The sequence below is a fragment of the Erithacus rubecula genome, assembly GCF_903797595.1.
Source record: "Erithacus rubecula genome assembly, contig: SUPER_W_unloc_5, whole genome shotgun sequence".
NCBI classification, from domain to species: Eukaryota; Metazoa; Chordata; class Aves; order Passeriformes; family Muscicapidae; genus Erithacus; species Erithacus rubecula.
The window spans coordinates 392201-418104 of NW_027636235.1; the positions used below are offsets into that span (position 1 = coordinate 392201).

General features: G+C 38.2%; 1 protein-coding gene across 6 annotated transcripts; it reads left to right on the plus strand.

Annotated features, from left to right (window-relative positions):
- Nucleotides 1-2952: 2952 nt before the first annotated feature.
- LOC306814102 (heterogeneous nuclear ribonucleoprotein K) lies at nt 2953-24408 on the plus strand. Of its 6 annotated transcripts, none has more exons than XM_079329824.1 (16): nt 2953-3071; nt 5385-5456; nt 5566-5645; nt 6515-6612; nt 8366-8422; nt 9856-9899; nt 10846-10918; nt 11488-11601; nt 12630-12758; nt 13976-14283; nt 14607-14661; nt 20398-20448; nt 22291-22312; nt 22387-22469; nt 22912-23081; nt 23858-24408. In XM_079329824.1, exons 3-16 carry the CDS (start codon nt 5597-5599, stop codon nt 23889-23891), a joined length of 1287 nt encoding a protein of 428 aa, XP_079185950.1. In that variant the 5' UTR covers nt 2953-3071; nt 5385-5456; nt 5566-5596; the 3' UTR covers nt 23892-24408. The 6 variants fall into 6 exon arrangements, with proteins under 6 accessions (XP_079185950.1, XP_079185949.1, XP_079185952.1 ...); XM_079329825.1 differs by lacking the exon at nt 2953-3071 and adding an exon at nt 3807-3896; XM_079329823.1 differs by lacking the exon at nt 5385-5456 and having other exon boundaries at nt 2956-3071.
- The last annotated feature ends 1496 nt before the right edge of the window (nt 24409-25904 follow it).

The following is a 25904-nucleotide window of genomic DNA, read 5'->3' on the forward strand; positions in this document are numbered from 1 at the left end:
GGAAGCCAGGAACCATTTACACTGATTCAAAATATGCATTTGGAATAGTCCACACATTTGGAAAAATCTGGGCAGAACGCGGGTATTTAAACTCAAAGGGGAAAGATTTGGTACATAAAACCTTAATAAAATCCGTATTAGAATCCTTGCTCAAACCAACAGAAATTGCAGTTGTGCACATAAGAGGGCACCAAAAGGGAAATACCTTAGAAGAAAGAGGAAATCGGTATGCTGACAAAATAGCCAAAGAAGTCTCATTAAGTTCTGAAGGGCCTATAGAAGTCTTTAAATTAAATGAAACACCAGAGAAATCAGAAATTACAAAGCCCACTTTTAGCGAAGAAGAGTTAAAAATGATAAAAAAGTTAGCAATACATCAAGGAGATCAAGGAGAGTGGGTAATGAAAGATGGGCGCAAGTTTTTAAATAAAGCTCTAGCCAGAAAATTCTTAGCAGAAATCCATGAATTGACACACTGGGGTGTTCAGGGATTATGTGATCACTTCCTCAGAGAAAATTTTTGTATTGGGGTATATAATCTAGCTAAATCAATAACTAAAGGGTGTCTAATTTGCCAAAAAGCTAATCAAAAAGTTATGCAAAAAATCGAATATGGAGGAAGAGAGTTAGCTTTAAGACCATTCCAAAGTGTTCAAATTGATTTTACAGAAATGCCCCCAGTGCAAAAATTTAAACATCTATTAGTTATCGTGGACCATCTTACCCATTGGGTAGAAGCCTTCCCCACCATTAAAGAAACCTCAGAAGTGGTCATAAAAATAATCCTTGAACAAATTATCCCCAGATATGGATTAATTAACTGCATAGACTCTGATAGAGGCCCCCATTTTACATCACAGATATTACATGGAGTCATCGGAGCACTAGGGATGAGATGGAGGTTGCACACTCCATGGCATCCTCAAAGCTCCGGCCGGGTAGAAAGAATGAATAAAACTTTGAAAAATGTGTTAACAAAATTAATCGAAGAAACTCAAATGAATTGGCTCAAATGTCTACCTCTTGCCCTATTACGTGCAGATATAGGAGTTTCACCCTATGAAATGATGTTTGGGCTTCCCTTTTTAATTACCCCCTCTAGCTCTGCAAGTTATCTAGAAGGAGAAGCTGCCACCCAAGAGTATTTAAGAGTTATTGGAAGAACAATAGAGCAACTAAAGAAAAAAGGATACCTTCCCCAAACTTCTCCGTTAGACTCAAACGCTCATCAAATCAACCCTGGGGACTGGGTTCTCATAAAATCCTTGAGTCGCACATCTCTATCTCCTAGGTACGAAGGCCCCTTCCAGGTCCTCCTAACTACACACACTGCTGTAAGAACAAAAGAAAGGGGTTGGACTCACATATCTCAAGTTAAAGGACCAATTCCACCTCCCTTTGATGAATAAGACTCCACAGAATCTCAGCCAAAGGCACCTAAGTGGACCATTACAAAAGGATCTGTTAGAACATCATCAGCAAAATCTACTTTGAGATAAACTGAACCATCAGAAAATTTTGTCTTTATACCCCTGGACTCATTGCTGCTTGTGAGGTTTCTATTAAGAGTTAAAATAAAACATCTAACTTTCAGAATTGGAAATTATTCTCCCATCTCATTAGCTCTGTGAAGAACACAAATGAGAAGCCTCATTTACAATATAAACAGGTTGGGGTCTGTATTTGCATCATAGAGGTGATTTTTACACTTGAATCATGTTAAAGGTTTGGAACTGACAACAGAAGGCTAGCCTGATCTATCAATGTTATCTAGAGACCCAGTCCAGGATTTGGCTGCAATAGCACCAAATTTTGGTGGTCATTGTCTTAAGAACATCAGTGGTTAATAAGCTGTAGTTTCTTGATAGTTTTGGAAGCATCTATGCACGTTTAAATTGTATAACTGCACTTGGAACCTATTTATGCCCTAAAGGGGGATGACCAAGGAACTCAACCTCCCTACAGAATTGCACCAAAGAAAAATTACTATAAGAAGAGTAAAAAACTACAAAAGTTTTTGTCTTCTGACATTATAACCTGCAGCTAAGAAAAAAATACCCTGCCCTTAAGTTCGCCCCAAAATTCTACCACTTGGAAAAAAACGGTAGAGTTACTTACAGGAAATAACCCATTTGTTTACTCATCAACGGGTCTAATCCCTAGTATGTCACGCCATTTTCGATAAATTGCTAATGTCGTCCATGCAGTTCTTAGCCTGTCACCCGCTTGGTGCTGCTACCCTGCACCAAGACCCCCGGGGGCGATAAGGCTAGCTACCACCGCAATGTCCCTGGACAGCGATGGATGCTAAGACGAGATGGCCCGCCCCACCAGAGTCACATTAAGGACGACGCATGCCTCCCTACTCCTCAAACAGGCTGACCAGAGCCCAAGCCCCTTTTCCCCGCACCCTACCCTCAGCCGAGCCACCCTATACACTTATCTGAGGCAGGGGCGGTGCCGAACGAGCGGGCGGGCAGAATCAGCAGGGCAGCCTACTTTCCATCACCTGAGTTGTAGGTGGGAAAAAAAGACGAGAATACACCTGGTCTCTGTACACAACCCCCCAAAACACCGCGCAACTCAAGAGCCAATAGCAGGCGTGGCGCCACGCGCGGCTTTAAGCATCGCAAGAAAACTGCCCCGCCTCCTCCAGTGCTAAGGAGCAAGCACAAGACGGAGTGTTCGCAGACGCCATTTTTTTCAAAAAAACCTCTGAGGTCGCTCTCCTTTACTGCCTCCTATTGTCTCCACTGTTCTTGCCGTTCTTCTCGTGGCCCCCGTCAGGCAGGTAAAACAACCAACCTAAGCATACTGTGGCGGTGCAGGGTGGGTAGTGCTCCTCTCCTCGTGATACTTAGGCCTATGTCGCCGTGGTCTACACGGAGGGCGGGGCGAATTAGAGGCCATCCCTGCCCTGATGGGCAGCTGCCTTACCCAACGGGGCCGTAGTGGGTCCCCCACGGGGGGAGGAGAGAAGGTGGTTGGGCCATTCATCTGGCGGTGCTGGTGGATGTGTGTGTTGGTAGTAGGAGCTGCTCATCTTTCTCTCCCGTACGTCGTGTGTGCAGGTAAGCGCGGTTCGGAGGGGGTGTTGTTTGCACTGGGGATGGGTTAAACTGGGTTGAAGGAAATGAAGCTGTTGATCCCACCTCTCCCGACCCTGTTGTGTGACACAAAAACACGGGAGGCCTGTCGCCGCCGGGTCCTAGGATTTTTTTGGACTCTCGCAGGGACAGCGTGAGGCAGCGGAATTGGGTAGGTCTGAGGGCTGCTGCGTTGAGAAGGAGGGGGCCGGGAGTGATGACTCCTTTGCTAATGTGGAGCGGTTTTGCGCGACCCATCTGCGCTAAGGGACGGGCGAAAAAGATGATTTGTTTCTCTGCCGGCAGCCGTCGCGCTTCGGTGGCCTTAGTGCGAGCACAGCGGCCTAACTGGTGCCGCTCCCGGAGTGGCGATGTGGTGGAGGCTGGTCGCACTACCGGGTGCTTGCTAAGGCTGGGGGGAGCGGTCGCCGCCCCTTTCTGGTGCCTACCTGGGTAACTGTGATTGGGGGGAGTTTTTGGTAATTATGGTGGGCAGAGAGGAAGGCGAGTAAGGGCACTCTGCTGTGGCCTGTGAGGGAACAGCCGTGCCAAAACAATTGGGGAGCGTTCTGCAGCAGAGCCTGCTTTTAGGGGCCATGCCAGAGTTCTCGTGGCGGGGCTGTTGCACTCTGTTGGCCCTGCTTGAGTTGGCGTGACGGCCTCTGAGTACCTCCTTTGTGTCTCTCTGGTCAGAGTGGGGGAAAATCTTGTGACCGCGTGGTGGCGGTTTTTCGGCTCGCGGCTCCGCCTAGCAGTGGGTAGACGCTATCACAGCGGCCGCCATTTCTGCTGGTCCCCGCCACCGCGGAGGTGGGTCTCGGACTGTGGGGGTTATGTAACGGCGCCTTTCCCCCTTCCAGCTAGGGCGTGAGCTGGGATTTCGAGCGCTTGGCGGCTGACTGGTTTTAGAAGCTGTGCGAGGGGTAAAGGTCAACGTCAGCCCGAGCAGACTAGTGCGTGGGCTGCGGAAGGGGAGGCGTCCGGGTGGGAAGGGCCCTTAGTCCCGGAGGGAGCGGGATAGAGACGCCGGCATCTCCCAGCCCTCTACTCATGTCCGTGACTGCTTTATTATTTAGATGTTTTTTAAAATGTTGTGTTAGCCAATTTATTCCTGCAAACTCGATTTGCAGCAATTAGTCGAGAACATCTTGTCCGGAACAGTATATTACGATTCTTCCCCCTGCAGCTCTTGGGAAGGTTGTAAATAAAATAGGGTCTGGAAGAGTTAGCCATTTGAACCTGGTGAAATTTCTCTTCCTGCCCCCATCCCTGCGTTCTAGCAGCGTCTGTTTTGACACTTGGCTATTCTTTAGGCGGTGCTTTTTCTATTACCTCAAATTAGGGGCCTGGAAATACTAGCCTGTTGGGAAGGTGGTGTCTCAGCAGCGACTGTAAACGAGTGCATGACTACCGGCAGTGCTTGCTGTTAGCCTACAAAAACAGGATAACTTACAGATGATTAAAATGATGCTTTAAAAAATTAAACGTACCTCACTTTTTCTTCGTGGATATGTGTATCAACCGTATGTTCAGGCTATGAAAGTTGAGCAATAAAATCGAAAGGAGGGAAAATAGCACTCTTTGTTTGGCTGTTATCTGTGCAAGTTAATTTTTTAATAAGGTGCAAAATTATTCTGCCTGGACTTCTAATTTGTTTTACAAGTATTCTTACGTGGACTTAGCAAAAACGGATCTTTTAAGAGGTACCTGTTTCACAAGGTCAAAAAAGTTAGTCTGCTTTTGAGATTCTTCATACATGTATGCAGTGGTTATACGTTATAGTGTGCTATTTTTAACAGAATTTTTCAAGTGTGGCTTGTGTGTAATATTTTGTTTATCTGTTATATTGAATGGAAGGCATGCTAGTAAGTTGACAGAAAACTTATTCTAATCACCAACATTAATTTTATAATTTTTGTCTAAATTGTTTAGTCAAAATTTAGAACTAAACAATTAGCAGGTTAAAACATAGTGTCTCCTAAAAAGGAAATTCAAGATATGTTATATAACATCCTAAAAGTAGGAACCAGATAATTATTAACTTAAATATCTGAAAATTAACAATAAATATGATTGCTTGAAAATGAGCAAGGTTGGAATAATTCAGAGTGTAATTGTGTATTTCTAAGCTTTTGTACTTGATTATTATTTCTCGTCTTAGTGATGTGTTTGGCCTTGTTGTTTTTTCAATTATAAATTAAAGCTTTGCAGAAAAATCTTAGGTCAAAACCTCATTTTCAGTTGTAGCAAGAATCAGACCTGTAAGTGAACAGAGCCTGATCTATGCTGTTTTCATAGGCTTCTGAAGCAGTAGGGTTTTGATCCTGCCCAAAACACTTGAGTTTTGCTCTGCAAGTATATATAAACTTGGTAAGTTCTAAAAGCAGGCATTGCTTCTTGCTTTTCCCATTAGTATGATCTAGAATTAGCCTTTTCCCCCACAAAATAACGTACTAGCTCTTTTTTTATTCTGCAACAGGTTTTACCTTCACTCCTAAGAATAAAAGGTAATGGAGACTGAACAACAGGAGGAGACTTTTACCAACACAGAGACAAATGGTAATTTTTTTAAAGGGCTGTTTTATTTTGGGGGGAAGGAAGGTTTGTGAGTCTTGGTGTTTCTAACTATTTTTGGAATGCTTTAACTGTATCAAATGCTTCATTTCATATTTTAATTTTTAAATGTTCCATGGGGTTTTATGTGATTTTTTTTTTTAATCATGAATATGTAATTTTTCTTTGGGAGTATTTTAGTCATGGTATAAGTAACTAAAAGTTATAAGTAAAAATTTGAATATATTTGACAACTAAATGTTCAGTACTTGTATGGACAATATGATCACGTAAAGATACTGTGAGCCATATTTATTAATGTATTTAATTTATTGCCATTGTTAATTTGAAGCAATGTGTATATATTTGTGAAATATCTCTAAATATTAGCTAAATGAAAAACCTTTTGGACATAATTAGTGAAGAAGAGTTAGAGCATTAGTATTGATCCAGGCCAGTTTTTAAGGCAATTTGAAATATTGCTTTCCTACTGTTTTGCCAGTATTTCAGTATTGGACAAGCTACTTTTAATCTTTTGTGCTTTAAGGTTTTCCCAGTTGTAAAAGAAATACTAAGTAGATGATGCAGCATTGTTGTAAACAGTGTTATTTTTTCGCAAAGTTTGCGAAATTCTCATTTCAACTGTAGTTTATAGATTTGAATGAGCCTTCACCTAATAATTGATATATAGACTGGTGAAGTAAAAACCTGTTTCTGTGCTATAGATACTCAGGGTAGATGTCAGAAGTTAGCATTGGGCTAATGGGAGGGAATGCTTCACTAGGAATGCAGTGCATAACTTGATATCCAGTTTTATCATGACTTAGAAAGTTAAATATATATTTGTGTTTTCCCCCCTATGGACCTGTCTACAGGCAAACGTCCTGCAGAAGATATGGAAGAAGAGCAGGCCTTCAAAAGGTCTCGGAATACAGATGAGATGGTTGAATTGCGCGTTTTGCTTCAAAGCAAAGTATGCTTTTAGTATTGCTATGTTCCTGCTTATACTGTTGCTTAAGACAGTGGTGACAGCATATGTTGTGGTGTATGTTTAGAAAGAACTTGTGCTTTATTTAAAATTTATTTAGGAATATTTGTAAGTATGCATGAATAATAGAAGTGTATTGCAATCTTCAATAATTTTTTTCAAGGATGAGTCTAACGATATATGGGACTTCTTTGATTTTTAAAATTTGTACTTATTGAAAAAATAAAGAGACAGAAATTATAAGCCACTTCTCATGTTTGAGTAGAACATAATTGTTTCCAGGGGAATGACTGTATTAGTCTTTAGAAAGCAAGTAGTTTAGGGAATGATCACCTTATAGTTGTAAATTAATATGAGTAATGTAAAAAAAAATGAGCCAAGATGAGGACTTCCTCAAGATTTTAGTAATTTTTCCATATTTAATAAATCTATTTATATCAACAGTAGGAAATAAGGGAGTAATGTTTCATGGATTGCAATTGCTTCATTGACTAGTATAAATTGTCACAGTAAAACTGTTATTTATGAATCTCCTTTAGTATTTCCAGTTGATGCAGATGTTTGTGCTGTCTGAAGTAACCCAGTCTTTTGTCTTAGGGTAGGGGAATGTTACCTTAACTCTACGTGGCATTTTTAAATTTGTGGTGCTGTTAGCATCATGTATGAACTGCGTAGTAAAAGCAATCATCTTGCATGTAGTTCATGAAGTAGCCTGATAAAAAATTAGTTTTATAATTTCCCCTCTTGAATATCATTAGTTTATTCCTGTTGATTTTAGCAACTGGAGATTAGCAATTGTTTATATTGGTTTTACATTCTTCAGACTGTACCTACCTGAGTGGTCAGTTGACTTACATAGGTTTCAATCAAAAGTAGCATTTGCTCAAATGTTTGGAGTGGGAAATTGAAATTTGCAAACATTAAAGAAGTGATCAAAAAAATTAGCAAAATTGTTGACCTATATTGTCACAGCACAAGCTGGCTTGTAGCTAGGCAATTAATTCAGCCATAAATAAAAGATTCAGTTTGATTAGCCTGGTTCAATAAACAAGCCCCTAGGTAAACAATGATAGGATATATTCAAACCCAAACAGGGATTTCACCCAATGACCTTCCATCCTAAGCTACAGACACCCACTGGTCAGAGAGCTGAGCAGTCCAAACTCCAACCAATCACATGTGTATACCTGAGAAATTCAAACCCTCTATAACTATGAGATGGTTGGGACCCTGAGCAACCCGATCTAGCAAGTGGCACCCCTGTCAATGGGGGGGAGTTGGAACTAGGTCATCTTTAAGGTCCCTTCCAACCCAAATCATTCCTTGTAAAACATGACAGATCCCAGGCAAAACCTCTGTGGTACCCCACTTCTTACCAGCCTCTAAGTGCATTAACTATTACCAATCATTCAACCAGCTTTTTATTCATCTGCTTGTCCACCTATGATTCTATGAGAATACAGGCAGAATTGCCTAGAAACTTAAATTTGAAATTGAAAAAACATTGCTGACTATTTTTATCTCTGCACTGACTTTTTTTGACCTTTTTTTCCCCCCCATGGTAAAACCATGTCAGTTTGTTTTAATTTGAACCTTTCAAAAGGAAACAAGCCTCACCCCACCCTTAAATGCATCCCACAAGGTAATGCAGAAATAGATGCATTGTTCTTCATCTTCAATTTAAAAAAATAGTCTGTGCTGTTTTAGCCTAATATAACTTCTGAAAACTATTTTCCAGAATGCTGGAGCAGTGATTGGAAAAGGTGGCAAAAATATTAAGGCACTTCGTACAGATGTGAGTATACATGAGTTTGAATTAATTGAACACCAATCCTTCCAGGGCACTGCACTGTAAACTTGATTGCATACATTTCTAAAAATTGAGAAATTCAAACCTAGACGACAGTAATCTAATAAGCCACTTATAATAATTGTTGGAGAAGATAACTTTAGATTTTCAATTTGTGTTTTAATTGAAGCCCAGTTCAAGTTATGTGAGAGGAGAGGTTTAATATTAACCTCTTTGCTTTCAAACAGAGTTCCTCTAAATTACACACTTGAATGTTAACATCTCTAATTAGAAATATTGGCAAAACTTAAAACCTGTAACTATACCATTTCCCATATATGTGAATCCATTATAGCGCTATTGAAAACTATCTCTGGTGACTGGCTTAACCCAGCGATAAAAGAATTCTTGAACTTCCTTTAAAAAAAAACCCAGAACATAATGGTTCATCTGGTTTTGCTTTAACAGTGTGGACATAAAGCACGAAAACATTGATGTTAAGGTTGCATGATTTAGATACAGGTATAGAACAGTAAAGAAATATTTTATTTTACTTGGAAGCATTTTTAAATGCTCATTACTTAATTTACCTATTCATATTTTATGTGGGTTGACTCTCGTGATGAGACACATTCAGGGTAAATGTTATATATTTATAAAACTTGGCAATGCTTCTTAAATTCTGTTTTTTACACTCCTGTACTTAGGATCAGCTACTTTTTTTTTCAAGCAAGACTGTGTTCAACACAATATTTGCTAATATATCATCACAGAATCAGTTCCATCTAAGTTTACAAACTATTGCAACTAGAATTGAGGATTAAGCTGAAGTGTTCAGGAATCATGCAAACAAACTTTGGCAGCTAGTGTTTTTGTTTGTTTTAAGTAAATAAACATCACCTTACTCTAGATAATTTAACTGGTCTGGAATACTAACTTTCCCAACTTGCCCAAGGTTTCAGTAATATGAATCTCAACAGTTTTTGTGTCTGCGTTCATGAACCAGCCTGCTACTGAAACATCATTGTTAAAAGTAAAATGTAGTTTAGTCAGATAACATAACTTGTGAAGATCCATACTGTTAAGCCACAGTTGGTGTAGCCATCCATTACTGTGTTAGTCTTCAAAACAACTCACACTTGCTTCATTAACTGAGAGTAATAAGTATAGTTTGTATTAAATTAAAATTTATTGCTTTTCCCCCTTTTCCCTCTCCTTGTTTTTTTGGCCATATATCTCCGTTTCCCATGTACTGGATCGACTTGCCCCTGCGTTGCCCACCATGACGTTGGCCCATCCGCCCCTGAACGCCCATGTGAAAACCCTGGTTGGCTATGCCCAAAAATGTGCTCGTTGCCAAACGGGTACCATACTTGACAACTTCTGATTGAATACCCATGCCCAATGCCAACATCCACGAACGCCAATGACCAATGCAGTACAATGCAAGTGTTTCAGTCCCAGACAGCAGTGGCCCCGAGCGGTATGTCCCAACAGTTTATGCCTCACTGCCTGATTAGAAAGAGAGAAATGTATTTTATTACATGCCTTTGATATAAATAGTGTCCCCTTATAGACCGTGTATTGTTTTTTTTTTTTTTTTTCAAGTTTTCTGTCTTATTTTCCCCATTAAGTCTTTTTGTCACTGAACTTTTACATGAGTTGGGCACCCAAACAATCCACTAATTTTATTTCAATGGAAAGAACGCAGCTTCAAGTGTTGTATATTTACTGTATTATAAATCAAATTGTTTCAGGAGTCTCTTGATCTGGTCTTTGTGGCCCGTCTTTCTCCCCCCAGCATTGTCCGTTCATAATTATTTCTGCTGAAGTACTAACTCGAGTTCACTTTTCTTCACTTCTCATTTGTGTTACATTTTTGTTAGTGGGGTTGTTTTTTGTTTTGTTTTGGGGTTTTCCCCCTTGTATTTATATTCCATTTTTTGCAGAGCCCATTAGTAATCTAATTTGTAACTGGTGTCTCAACCTTACTCCAGATATCATGTTGACTACTTACATATCCCCACCTTTTCTACAAAAAGGTGTGCTAGTTTTACCAATGTAATGATAAGGATATACTAAATTAGTGGTGGTGGGGAAAAGGAATACTCATACTTTTAAGTTTTGCATCTATTTCTTGCCTGGTTAATTTGCCTGACCCCTTCCAAAAGCTCTCGTGAGTTCTCTTGCTCTCTCTGCAAGACCTACCTAGCCTTAAATTCTTATATTCATCATGGATATATATTGGACATAAACAAAGACACGTGTTGTAAATCCAGAGAACAGGTTTTTTTTAAATGGGAATGTTAATTGTAAGGTCTTCTGTGTAGTCAGTCTTGTTAGAATTTTGTGTATGATTATGAATGCTAAACTTACTTCCGCTACTTTCCACCTTCTCTATGTTTTCTGACACTATGGCCTCTTAACAGTATCTTGAGTATAAGTGCTGATACAGAGACAATTGGAGAAATCTTGAAGAAGATTATCCCTACTTTGGAAGAGGTATGACTCTTAGGTTTGTTTCTTTTTCAGAGGTATAAATTTAGATTTTAAAACAAGATAATTCTAGATTATTTCATCCTATTTTTAATATATTAAATTAGAAAGTAAAACCCAGCCTTTTTTTGAAAGAAGACCTATAGCTCTCAAGGTATGTGTTGGCATTTTTTTTTATAGGGGACAGAAAATTTCTTCTTAGAAAACTAATATTTGGAACGGTCTCCTTCCCTTCAAACCACCTGTTTCCTGACTAGTTCCCAATTTGAAGCAGCTCTGTTGTAATTTCTATTCTGCCTTTGCTTTGTAATCAAGTGTGTTGCACTATTTGATATAATAAATTTATATACAACAGCAATAATAATAAAAGAAATAAAGCTAATTTGACATTACCTTGTGTTGAGGGAAATTACGTGATTTTTTTTTTTTTTTTTTTAAATTACAGTTCAGCAGTAAATTGTCACACTGTGCTGTTTGGAGAAAAATCTTAACAAAGAAAATCAAAATTAGTATATGGATTTTTCAATCTTTTTTTTTCCCCTGTCTAATATTTTATTCTTGTATGCATTTTACAGTACCAGCACTACAAAGGTAGTGACTTTGACTGCGAATTAAGACTTCTAATTCACCAAAGTCTTGCAGGAGGAATTATTGGTGTCAAGGGTGCTAAAATCAAAGAACTCAGAGAGGTACTGTTTCCTAGTCTTTTCAGATTCTGCTTTTATTCCATAAACTAAGTAATTTTTTGTGTTCATATGCTGTGAGTGTAAGCTTCATCTGTGATCTATGATCCTTAAGAACATATTTCGTACATGAAATAGCTGTTGGTGATAGAACCCAGAACTACTTATAAAGCTTTTAAGTGTATTAGCAGTAGAGTAATCTTTATAAATAAAGGATACTTTTTAAAATTAAAATGCCATTCATCATGACTTCTGGAAGGAACTGCTGAATAGGCTATATCGATGGTGTTGGATACGGAAAGCTATTTAGCATGGATGGATCTCGATAAACTCTTTAATGATAATTTAATAGATGTTTGAATATTGTTATAAAAAGTATGGTGGGGTTTTCTTAGGGTTTTGTTTGTTTAGTTTTTGGGTCTTTTAAGTTTCACTACCTTAAAGGCCACTTTTTTCTTTGTGAAGGAATGAGGAATTGTTTTAAAAAGCTAGTGGTCTCTATCAATCTAGAGTATTCTTTTCTGTCCTTTCCTCACATTGCATCAAAGGCAATTCCAGGTCAGTTTAGGCATAAGTTACTATTTGTGTGGAATGAGGGGAATGCAAGATGAATAGACATAATCCTAGCAGCATTGCTGTCTTGCATCCAAAGTGTGTTTTTTATGACATATGAAGGTTTATATAACCTGTAAGCTTATAATAAATGTGGTCCTTTTGCTTGTATTTGATTAAATAACTGTGTAGATGAGCCATAATTGAAAGACTTAAAAAATCTAAATTTTTCACTAGCATTTCGCACCAACTGTTGCCATTGCAGATATTGAAAATATAATATTTTAGGATTAAATTTGTTGTAAGAACTCTGAAGCCAAGCATTCAGTTAAAGTGACTAGGAGTTGAATGATTTGGTTTGACTGTTTATTTTAAAATGTTTTAGTGTGTATATTACCCATTTTGTTTTCAATAAGTTTATATAATTGTTTAAAATACTTCTATGTGAAGATTTCGGGGGTTGGTTTTCTTCTATTCAACAGAACACTCAAACCACCATTAAGCTCTTTCAAGAATGTTGTCCTCATTCTACTGATAGAGTGGTGCTTATTGGTGGAAAACCTGATAGAGTTGTGGAATGTATCAAGATTATCTTGGATCTTATCTCTGAGGTAATGTGTCTTAAACTTATTCTTTCATTTATATTCATGAAAGCCAGGATGATTTGGCTGGAAAATGATATCTTTCTATTTCTATTAATTCACTGAATTAAATTCAGTGCCTATTCTGCAGTAACAAAATAAGTGTTTGACTGTTAGCACCCTTTGAAATTATTCCTGCTTGCTAGAATTGGAGTGTATCTTATTGGAGAGAGGAGACATTTTTGCTACCAAGGGATTTAGTCATGCTTTACATATCCGTAAAATAAGAAAATTTAAATTGAGAAGGAAGCTAGACAAATGTATGTGCCACCCATCGATAACAGCAATTTCTCTATCATAGTTAAGTTCTCAAGAAGCATATCACTACCCCTGCCTTGCTGTCCTGGATTGAAAGGACGGGTGTCTGCCAGTAAGGGCGGAAGTTTCCCTTTGAAACAGAGACTTTGGTTCCACTCCCCCCAAGTATTATAATTGTTTGAATCAAGGACTCTGAGGCAGAGATAAGGGGGTGGGAATAACAGCTCTTTTACTAATATATCTAACTGTACAAGCAGAAAACAATAACAGTTGTTAAAATTGCTAACAGAACGGAATAGATAACTCGGTGTCAGTCCCTTTAGATGCAAGCACGCTGTCTCTGTGCTTAGTTCCAGCCCAGAGCTGCCGAGGGCAGGCAGGGGGCGCAGGCAGGAGGGGGCGGCAGCAGCCACGTCGGTCTTGGGTGGGAACGGGCTGGAGCGGCGGCTCCTCGCTCACCGTTTGTGTCTGGGTGATCAGCTGTGTCTGCAAAGGCAGGAGGCTGGAACAGGGCAGATGCAGGGCAGGTGATCACAGAAGGTCTGGCTCTCCTGTGCTCCAGCCTCGTGGACTGAAGATCTGGGCGTCCTCCTCTGAGCTCGCCTGAAACCCGAGTGCCCTCCCGGAAGCCTCAGAGGCCCCTCCGGGAGCCGTTCCCACCTACCCCTTTTGTCTAGAGTCATCAGAGACCCTGGGTGTAACCCGGCCAGCTCCATTGGCATGATAATGGGAAAAATTCTTTAAATTGACACAGTAATAGAAAAACACTCAACCCCCAACACTTGCTTATGAGTATTGTGAAATAAAGAACATATTCAGCATGTATAAATTCATATTTATATATTTAATATATTAATTTAATGAAATATAGTTGTATCAGTTCTAACTGGTGGGAGGGGTGGTGTTGTTTTTGTTTTTGTGTGTCTTAGTCTCCAATTAAAGGACGGGCCCAGCCTTATGATCCAAATTTCTATGATGAAACATATGACTATGGTGGCTTCACAATGATGTTTGATGATAGAAGGGGACGTCCAGTAGGCTTTCCCATGCGTGGAAGAGGAGGCTTTGATCGAATACCTCCTGGTCGTGGTGGACGACCTATGCCTCCATCAAGAAGAGATTATGATGATATGAGCCCTCGCAGAGGACCTCCACCACCGCCACCAGGCCGTGGTGGCAGAGGTGGCAGCAGAGCTCGTAATCTTCCTCTTCCTCCTCCTCCACCTCCTCGTGGCGGGTAAGCTGTTGCGTAAATGTATTGTACATGTTGAGTAACATTTACTGAATTGTGCTCATGTTTTCAGGACTTGTTCCACACTCCATGTTGGTAGTGATTATGCAGGATTGAGTGTATATTGCACCAAAAAATTTTGGAAAGCATTTGAATTTAATTATTTCTGCAGTATTATCAGGACTAGTAGTTCTGTAACTTAATGTCATTCAGAACTAGGCTAAAGCATTCAGAAATTCATAATTGTGTGCAAATTGTTAAAACTTAAATTAGAATATATAAACTAGTTCATAACATGAGTTATGTGCTGCTGCTTTTTCTCATTTTAGAGATCTTATGTCTTATGACCGAAGAGGTAGACCTGGAGACCGTTATGATGGAATGGTAGGTAAAAATTTGTTTTGTTTAGTAAATACAGTTAGCACTTTGAGGAAACTTCTTGAATACGTTCATTTAAGGATGGAATGTGTGCTTCTGATAAACTTTGATATCCCCAAAATGTTTTGGCCATACAAATGATCTCCCCAACAATACAACTGTTTGAGGTATAAAGAGTATTTGGGATATGATCTATGTGGTTTTGGTTTGTGGGATTTTTTTTGTTTGCTTGGTTGTTTTTTCTCTGCCTACCATCAACAACGGAATAGAAAGTTGGTAGAGCACAGTCCCTGCAGGTTTTATTAGACAGACCTTCTTGTAGACTGTTTCTTGTAAATCAGGATGACAGAAATAGAAATTGAGAGGCTGTTCAGATGAAGAAAGCATATCAGAACAATGTTTTCCAACAAATGTTAACAAAATTTAAGAGAGCATGAATAATATCTTTAAAGGACTCTAGTTGGTCTGGCAGATAATTGCTTTTTCAATTCAGTTCTTCATGCAAATTAATGTCTGAGAAGAATCTACTATAATTTCAAACATTTTAGAGCCAGGACCCCTGATAAGATGAAATTTGATGCATTTCAACCATACTGGGAGTAGGGGAGAATTAGAAAACACCAAGATATTCTTCCGTGTTGTACTCTGAAATATGACTTCCTGGAAGTCATTTATTGTATCCTTTATTGTATCCTCTTTCCTGGGAAGAGAAATTCTAGGTATCTGGGAGGTAAATCTCTGTTTAACAAGCTTTTTTTTTTTTTTTTTTTTTTTTTTTTTTTCTTCTCTGGCTCTGTTTGGTACCTCTAAGATCACTTATTTGTATTTGCATGTTTTCAAAGGTCAGGTTTTGTGTTTTCTTATTTGCATCTGGTAAAACCAATGTCAAGGCATATAAATAGAGCAATCTGCCCTTCCTTGAGTAGGTGGTTGAGCACAGTCTTCAGCTTGGGCAATAGTGTGTTCTAGTTCTGTTCCATTCCATTTAGAGTAGAAAAATCTGTTTGAACTCTAGTTTTCTATCAGGTCTTGGCTTTCCTGACATGAGTTTCTACAAATAAATAGGGTAATTTCTGCTCGTTTTCCATGTTCTGAAAAGCAATTCTATTTCCTCTTCACAGTGGAGCTGCTCATGGCTTTGACTGCTTTATGCATGAATTTTATAGACAGCCTACAATGAGGACTGCTTTCTGACACAGATCTTATTTAATTTCTAGTTTTGGCTAGCCATAATCCCAGTATCCTTAATTGTATAAGCACATGAGAAGTCTTTCCATGGATTGTGAGGCTAAAGCTGAAAGTGTCATACCAGAAATGTAAGGTCTTGAGCTACTATATATTTCACGTAGAAAACATTCTGTACTGAAGCATTTAGAGTAAACCAACATCATTCTGGTTTGTGAAATAATGCATGGGAAAGGCTACTTTCAGAGAGCAGGACTACCATTTTACATAAATACATTAAAAGGCAAGAATAGTCTCTTCAGACCAACATCTTGGAGATGTTGAATCTTCAGAAATCCTCATTTTCTGCCAGATCTCTTCTCTAAAAGTGAAAAAGTTCAGACTTGTAAGATGGTGAACCAAAACTGGATAGTGAAACTTGACTTTTTTGAATGTAACAACACTGACAGTCTTGTAAATTTGAAGATGGGAGGAAAAATAATTTTGTGTGTGTGTATATATATAATTTATTCTGAAGCATTTTACTGAAAAGCATACATGCATTGTTTCTTATTTACAGTGGTATATATTTTAGGCTGTAAGTACTCCAAATCAAATACTTATGGACTATGACAGCTATTTTGATAGCTGAGAAAACACACATGCATTTCTGCTATTTCTTTTTTAACATCCCCCATCCCGATGGGTGCTTTAGATATACAAGTGCACAAAAACATACCTGGGAAAAAATAAGGTGGAGAAGTGCATATAAAGCTGTTTAATCCTCCTCTTCTTTTTTTTTGTTGTTTTTTTTTGTTTGGTTTTTTTTTTTTTTTTGTTATAATGGCCAATGCCTAATGCTTTCATAGTATTTTTAAATTGGAGTTAAACAAGAGCTAAATCAGTGTCTCTTGTAGAGCATATTCAGACATTTCATCTGATTTTCCTCATTCAAATGATTCCTACTGCTAAATCATATATATGTGTCTATATGTGTCTGTGTGTATACATATACATATCTGTATTAGCACTTCAATAAAGATACATACCCTAAAAGAATTAAACATACTTCATGCTTTAAGAGATTTGATGTTAAGGAGCATGAAAAAAAACAAGTGAAGAAAATATGTTTGATGCATCTACATAAGTGCTAAAATTAACAACATTTCAATTTTCACTCTTCTGAGCCAAGGAATTTCCCATCATATTTTTCAATTGCATGCAAAAGGCAATAAATTGTTATTCATACTAATAATTTTGTCTTAGCCACTCAGTGTTGTATTTGGTTTTGATTTCATTTGCATTAGTTACCAGTAGTAACTAGCACAAATGAGTCTAGAGAAGAAAATTGTATGCACTTAATATTTTAGGAACCATTTTTAAAAGAGCACTTATATTTTCACAGAATATCCTGAGTTAGAAGGCACCCACAGCAATCATAGAGTCCAACTCCTGGCTCTGCACAGGGCACCCCGACAATCCCACCCTGTGCCTGAGAGCATTGTCCAAACACTCCTTGAGCTCTGGTAGCCTTGGAGCTGTGACCAGTGCCCTGGCTTGCCCAACCACCCTCTGGGTAAAGAACTTTTCCTGCTGTCCTCCCAACACAGCTTTGTGCTGTTTTCTTGGATCCTGTCACTGGTTACCAGAGAAGAGATCGGTGCTGCCCCTCCACTTCCCCTTTTGAGGAAGATGTAGACTGCAATGAGGTATCACCTCTGTCTTCCCTTCTTCTGTGACCTTAGCTGCTCCTCATATGGCTTCCCCTCAAGGCTCTTCACCATCTTCGTAGTCTGCCTTTGGATGCTCTCTAATAGCTTAATATCTTTCTTCTAGTCTGGCACCCAAAACTGCACACAGGACTTAAGGTGAAGCCACCTCAGTGCAGAGCAGAGAAAGACAATCACCTCCCTTGACCAGCTGGTGATGCTGGCCGTGATGCACCCCAGGACAAAATTGGCCCTCCTGGCTGCCAGGGCCTTGCTGGCTCATGTTAAACTTGCCATTGAGCAGGACCCCCAGGTCCCTTTGTGTGGTGCTACTTTCCAACGTCTCTTTCCCTAGTCTGTACATCCAGGGTTGTCCCATCCCAGGTGCAAAATCCCACACTTTCCCTTGTTGTACTTGATATGGTTGGTGATGGCCTCTCATTTGTCAAGGTCTCTCTGCAGGGCCTACCTGCTTTTAAAGGAGTCAACAGCTCCTCCCACTTTAGTGTTGTTGGCAAAGTTAGTTAGTATACCTTCAAATCTTGTGTCCAAGTAATTTATGAAGATGTTAAAGAGAACTAGCCCTAAAATAAAGCCCTGTGGAACCCCACTAGTGACATTACCAGTCTGATGTCACCCCATTCACTATAACCCTTTGTGTCCAACCCATGAGCCAGTTATTCACCCATTGCATGATGTAGTTATCCAGCTGTATGCTGGACATTTTGTCCAGAAGGATCCTGGGAGAGACAGTATTGAAAGCTTTACTGAAATCCAAAATGATCTCATCAACTGGCTTCCCTTGATCAAGTGAGTGGGTTCCCTTGTCATAAAAAGAAATCAAGTTTGTCAAGCAGGACCTTCACCTCATGAAGCTGTGCTGGCTGTGACCAATGACTGCAACGCAGTCATTATCTTTCGGTAACTCCCAGAATAATCTTCTCCATAGCTTTATGAGGCACTGAAGTGAGACTGACAGGCCTGTAGTTTCCATGGTCATCCTTATTGCCCTTGAAAATTTATGCAACCTTTGCCAGCTTCCAGTCAGCTGGGACCTCTCCAGATTCCAAAGATCGTTCAAAAATCATTGAGGAAGGTCTCTCAATGACACCAGCCAACTCTTTGGGCACTCTTGGATAAATCCCATCAGGCACCATAGATTTATAGGGATGCTCCTGGAGCAACAGATACCACTCAACTTCAGGGTCAACTGGGAGTCGATCATTCTTGCAGTCACAGTCCTCCAGCTCAGGGCACTAGGACCTCCTTGGTCTGTCATCCAAGTTTAAGGCAGAGGCAACAAATACATTAAAGACATTTGCATTGTCTCTGAGGTGGCTATCTTCATCCTGTAACAGTCCAATGTTATTTACGGTCTCCTTTTTGCTACTGATATATTTTTAAAAACTTTGTTCCCCACAGTTGTGGAAGCTTCAATTCCAGTTGAGCTTTGGCTGCCCAAATTTTCTCCCTACTGGGGCAAGCAGCATCTGTATTCTTCCTATATCACCTGACCTTGCTTCCACTGGGTATACACCTTCCTCTTTTGCCTTAGCTCTAGAAAAAGATCCCTGCTCAGCCAAGCTGGCCTTCCGCCTCACCTGCTTGACTTCTGACATTTGGGATATGCCTGTGCCCTTAGGAGGTGATGCTTAGAAGTTACCAGCACTAATGGATCCCAGTGCCTTCCAAAGCATTTTCCCAGGGGGCCTTACTTGTTCCCTGAGCAGCTTAAAGTCTCCTCTCCTCATGTCCAGGGTTCAAGTTTTGATGGCACTTTTTTCCCTCTCACCAGAGATTTTAAACTCGGTTGCTTTGTGGTCACTGTGACCAAGATGGCCACCAGTCACCACTTCACTCGAGCTCCTCTCTGTTAACAAGCAACAAATCAAGGAAGGCCCCTTTCCTAGTTGGCTCCCCTAGTACCTATACCATGATGTTATCCAGGTGTTTTAAGAATCTTTTGGCCCTGGTTGTACCCTCTGTGTGATGTTCCAGTTAACATCCAGCAAGATGAAGTCCTTCCAAATGACAAGGGCAGTTGATTTGGAGGTGTCCCTTAGTTACTTAAAGAATAATTCATCAGTGGTGTCATCCTTTTCTTGGTGTGCCATTCATGTCATGTTGCATGTTTTAACTCAGCAAAGGCCTTTGCCGTAATAGTAATTTGAAGTGGGTACTACAAGTTCTATTTTTTATAATTTTGTTGAGTTTTTTTCCCCAGCATTTGTTAAAGAAGACTGAAGGAAAGAGATGCTATATATCACACTTTTGAAAAAAAAAGTAATTGGATTTCCAATATATTTAGGCAGTAGTCGATTATTAGTTTAGCTGTTGGCTATATGAGGTATATGGAAAATAATAAAATATAAGAAACTATGTCCTTCCTGCTTGACCCATTGGTGATACAGATTTATCAATGGCACTTGTTTTATTTAATGTCTTTCCTGTTTTATTTTTATGCATAATAGAAGTAGAAGGTTTTGGTATCTGAGAGTAACATCTTTTACTATATAGTACAGTTCCAGTACTTAGAGGTAAAAAAAACAAGCAACCAAGTGTTCAAGTTTTGCTCTGCCCTTAACTGTTTGACATCCTCTGTGTAAGAGGAAAATCTGCTTATGCCACAGAAACAAGGAAAAAAGGAGGTGTGACCAGTAACAGTTCCCTAGCAGCGAAAGTAAAAGGGAGTAAATCTTGTAACTGGTCTGTTATTTACTTTTGAGCCTTTGTAGTAGTTTAAGTAGTGCAGAAAAATGTTTCTCTATATTGCTCTGTGTGTGTTTGCCAAGTTATGTATAAGTCTCCATAACACGGACTTAATTTGGATTCATTTCCTCTTTTCCTTCTATTACTTTGTCCCTGGAAGATGATGCAGTGTCATGTAGATGCTTGTGATGACATGCAGCCACCTGAGTTGGTGAGTATGCTCATGCTTTTATTTGACTACTTTAATAGTTTATTTTTGAGGAAAATAATTTGAATTGTTTATGTGATAACTGGAATTTTTTGAGATTGAATGTAGTTAGTGACAGCTTGCACCTTTGAAAATTCCCTAAAGCTGTCATGGTAACTCAGGTTATTAGCAGTTTCTGTCCTGAACAGTGAATCCTATACAGACAGATAATGTTCCACAATGGAAGCACGCAGCAGCACAGCCAAGAGAAGCCTTTCTGTTGTATTGTCTATTTTGTACCCTATTTTACTGTTTCTGTTGTGATTTTCACTGTAACTCTTGCTTTGTCAGCACCCTGTAGGTGCATCTATTTAGGAATATGTTTTAACTTCATCATGTTGTGTGTTCCCGTGTTTCAAATGAGAAATGCTAAAAGTAATTCTTATAGTTCTGGATAAACTTGTGCATTACCTATCCATATATTTAAAAGTATTCAATTTGATTTGTGTTTATTAAACTTCTTACTCTTAGAGGGTTTGGGGAGGAAAGTTTAAAGGGTATCAGCAAGTGTTTATGCTGTGTAGAAGATGGCAAAGTGCCACCAAATGCTAAATGTTAGTTCCTAGCTTACATAAAAATTGCAGTTACAATTACTCATCTGCTGTCAAATTAATTTGCTGTCTTGTAGTCTGGGGAGGGGAAGCAGCAGAATGTATCAAGAAAATGATTGTTCATTACAAGTTAGCCTGAAAAAGAGATTCCCTCGGCAAAATATCAGCAGAAATAGGTCAAAGAGTATGTGTGGAATATGCAGGTCTGATCAGTCTCTGAATTAAGTTCTAAGCAGTGTTCTTCATTGTTTTGTATTTTGCACTCCACTACAAGCTCTTTTTATATATTATATTATGGTCTGTATTGTTCAACATTGTGATTGCACAACACAGGTTGCTTAGAAACAGATGAACAACTTTTTCTGAATAGCTTCCATTTTGATGTGGCTCTAAAAAACTGACAGGTGTTTGGTTTTTGTTTTGGAAAAAATATTGCATTACAACTTATGCAAACAAATAGTTTGCAAAGATTTCTGTATTTCAGTGTTATCAGTTGAATTCTGGAGAAGTGTGCACATCTATTTCTGCTTCTACAGGAAGATTAAAATGAGTGTGTGTGCATACAAAAGGCATTAGATCAAATTAAGCACTTGATATCAAGTACCAGTCCTAAAAATAAAAGCGGTCAGGAGTGCTGCAGTACAGTGATTTGGATTTGTTTTATGGTAGTTTTAGCAGAACGGTAGTAATAAGTGTCATGATTGTCCCTTCTAAGATGCAAAGGATTGTAGCATAGTCTGAATGGAGAGACAAGTTATAGTTATTAGAGTTGAATTGGTTTTTCCTCAAGAGAGAGTAGGAGGGTTGACAGTTACCAGGTAAATGTCTTGTCCCAAACTGAAACTTTAATTTCTTCTGAGCTGTATAGGTAGTCGTAATAAGGCTGAACTCTGATCTTTGGATTTAAATGCTAGTTTAGTTCCAGGGTTAGGAGTAGATCAACATCAAGAGCTGTTTACCAACTGAATTGATAAGGTTGCTTGGTAAATTGGTATGGCTGGATCTTAATGACTTATCCTTAGAGATTTTAACAGAGCTAGCTAAAAGGTTCTTGTGAGATATTGTCCCTGCTGTCTTGTTCCTGATCTGTCCTCTTCCCCACTTTGTCTTTAATGACACTTAGATTAAGGTTGTGGGTTAGAATTTTTGCATAAAATAGACTCAAAGTTAACAGTATGATACTTGAGCTGAAAACATGGTAATGAATCACTGCTGGTTTTACTATTTAAGGTTTTTCTTTCTCTTTTTCTTATAGTTTGAGGGTGGCTCTGGATATGGTAAGTTTTTATTGAGAACTTTGACACGCACTTCATTTAGTCAATAAGAGGCTTGATGCGTATGTTTAAATCAGACTATTCTTATACAGGGGGCCGTGGTTCATATGGAGATCTTGGTGGACCCATCATCACAACACAAGTAACGATTCCCAAAGATGTAAGTGAAGATGACTTGCTTTCCAATTGTGTTTAAATAAATAAATAAAATCTTAACAGCCTTATCTTAGGTTATGTAAGTAAATCACAAGTATTTGGTATGCTTGACAATACTTTTAATATAAAGCAAGTATTTCTAAATCATCGAATGTTTATTCTTAAGGATATTTGTTTTGCCTTGACTTTAGAGATTGCACTGAACTATTTTTAAATTGTTAATATTCAATAATAGAGATGGTCTATATAACTTGTTTTTACAAACACTTGGTTCTTCCAACTTTATCCCACCTGTGTTTAATAATGTACATTACAACGACTGCTTTGAGGCTGTAAAAGAGTAAACTTCCATTGTAACTCTTAAAACTAAATGGATGGAAGCTACTTGAACAGTACTATGCAGAGAAAGTTATATCAAGGAATGAATGCTTTATTTTCTTCTCTAGTTGGCAGGTTCTATTATTGGAAAGGGAGGTCAGAGAATCAAACAAATACGTCATGAGTCAGGAGCTTCAATCAAAATTGATGAACCGCTAGAAGGCTCAGAAGATCGAATAATAACTATTACAGGAACACAGGACCAGATACAAAATGCTCAGTATTTACTGCAGAACAGGCAAGTTGAAGCTTAATGCTTTCCTTACTGTCATTTTTAAACTGACTTTCCTACTACTATGATCTAAAGCTCTTCTCTGTAATATAGCTTTTAGAAGACAGGATTTAAGTAACTTTTTAACCTAACTTCTCTAGTGGTAGGTCTGCCTTGATTCTCTTTTCTCTGTTCTAACGAAAATGAAAATTCCCGCAAAACTAATCTTGATGGAAGACACCTTGGCCAAGCAGTCCTCTCATTTCTCTGGTGAAAATTGCTGCAAAAAAATTACTTGTAATTAATTATATAGAACCTGTAGAAAAATATAGAAGATTTCAGTGGAAGTTGGTCTAGTTCTGTGTGGAAGACTAGTGATTTTGTTGTTTTTAGATAACCGACAACAAATCGCAGTCTGCCATATGGCACAGGCCATGCCTCTACAGGACAAGTTTAAATCAATTGGTGCTGTTATGCAGCATTTCACACTTTGCTGGCATTACTTTCTTTTTTCTGAATATTAATAGTTTTGGACATAGTTTACTTAGTTTTGCTTTAATAACATGTTGGCTATCATAGCATTTTTTAATGTTTACTTGAATGTTTGGCTTTAGATTACTAATATTTAAATGTGCTTTAAATAATTATATGCCTATAATTATTAGTCATTAACCTTTTTAAATTGTTTACTTTAAATAGTATTGGGAATTTGTAGTTTAATCTTTAAGAATGCCGTTTTAAATATTGATGCAAGATGTATGGTCAATCATTCTAATACATGCTTTTTTCTTTTTCTTTTATAGTGTGAAGCAGTATGCAGATGTTGAAGGATTCTAATGCAAGATTATTTTTTCTTTTTTATAGTGTGAAGCAGTATTCTGGAAAGTTTTTCTAAGACTAGTGAAGAACTGAAGGAGTCCTGCACCTTTTTTTTTTTTTTTTTTTTTTTAATATCTGCTTCTGTTTAAATAGCCAACATTCCTCTGCTTCCATAGGTGTTCTGCATTTGAGATGTAGTGGAATCTGCTTTTCACCAGATGTAATGTTTTAGTTCATTACAAATATTTGGGGTAAAAAAAGATTGCACAAGACTAACACTGAAATTTTGAAACAGCAGCAGAGTGGATTTTATTTTTGTTCAGTGATGGTAAATTGTAACGTTGGGGTTTTTTTCCTGTAGCTATTGTGAACACTCTGCTTTATGTACACTGTGATTTTTTAAATTTTTTTTTTTGAAGGGGAGGAAAGGACTGGTTGTTCACATATCCCCGGCATCCTTTGAGGGCAGTGTGCAGAATGTAATGTTCTTTTTTAAGATGTATTTTACAATTTTGAAATAAATTTAGTGAACCTATTATTGGTGGACATTGTTTTATATATGTAAGGTAATATCTAAAATGGATACACTCTTTCCCCCCCCCCCCCAAGAAAATGCATAAATGAAAGTTGCTGTTAAGCTTGCTCTTCTGCTTCTTTGATATTGCTGGAGTTACATGGTTTTGGCAAATTAAAGAAACAGTATGAAAACTGGCTTGGCTTTGCTATTAGGTGAAAAGAAGTAAAAAATATTGATGCTAATATTGTGTGAAATTTGTATTTTTTCATATTTTTGGCCCTCTGCAGTATATATATATAGGTGACAAAAATATCTTAAAATTGTGATGCCACTGAGTTAAGTGGATTAAATACACCTGGTTCTACATAGCTTGCTTAATGCAAATATCGTTAAAAATAGCAGTTGGTGAAAAGAATTAATTGGTACTTTTCAGAGCTTTCATTTTTGTCAGATACAAACTGTTATGAATTGACAAATTGGCAGTATCTAACCTGATTTTCATTGTATACAGACTTTAAATTTCTTTGGTTTCCCTGTTTCTTGAGTTCCAGACGAAATATTTGTGAAAAATTAAAAAATAATAAAATATTGCTGGGTATTTCATGTAATACCTTGGCATTTGTATTTATAGTTTTCAAGTTTTATTTTTGCTTCCTAAATAAAAGCAAAAAAAATAAATTCAAGAACTTTGTTAATCTCAATGTAATTGATCCAGATTAAGTGGATTATGTCACTTTGGTGGGGTTGTGTCTTGAACATTTTATTTTTCTCATCTTTTTAAATGATATGGGGTAATTCCTGTCATAACAAGGAGGTACACTTACAATGTAATAGGAAAGGGCAAAGAGCTAAGAGATGACCTACTTAGGAGAGATATAATCAATGCTTAGAAAGCACCCCAAAAACTGCTTTTGACTAGGGTAAAATAGTATGGCAATTTTCCCAGTAAATAAACATACATGTAGAACTGGCATTTCCTTGGGAATGACTGAACATAAATTAAATGGAGAAATTAGCAACCTAGTAAAAAGGGTCAAACAAAACTGCAAATTAAAAAAAAAATGGGTGCGGGATTTTTTCTATGCACTTCTATACTATGTCTATGCTTTGTGTTCTTAAAATATATTAGAAGGGAAAAAGCTGCACTGTCGCTGTTGAGGTGGGCGCAACCTACAAAAGGACACTACATTTCAGAAGGCTAATATCCCGTTTATTACAACAACTGGCTGTCTTTTATACACTCTACAAAGTTTACACTTTATTCATTGGTTACAATAAATCAACATAACATTAATTGGTGTAAGAACATCTCCACCTCTGTTTTTCCCAACACTTTTCCAAAAATACTTACCCAGATGCAGCTTTTCTTTCCTGCTTACCTCTTCCTTCTCTTCTTGGTCTCCAGGCCAACGACCTTGATGGAATACCTTTCAGAAAAAACCCTTTTTCATTAATCCTCTCTGGCTCACAGGCCAGCTGTAAGCCTCTCCAAAATTCCCCCCTTTTTTTTTTTT

What these genes read in the sequence shown, in the direction of transcription:
- LOC306814102 (XM_079329824.1), top strand. Translation starts at nt 5,597, where the DNA reads ATGGAGACTGAACAACAGGAGGAGACTTTTACCAACACAGAGACAAAT. An exon ending in GAGACCGTTATGATGGAATG is followed by an intron (nt 14,662 to 20,397) that starts GTAGGTAAAAAT and finishes TGTCCCTGGAAG; the next exon opens with ATGATGCAGTGTCATGTAGA. An exon ending in ACATGCAGCCACCTGAGTTG is followed by an intron (nt 20,449 to 22,290) that starts GTGAGTATGCTC and finishes TTTTTCTTATAG; the next exon opens with TTTGAGGGTGGCTCTGGATA.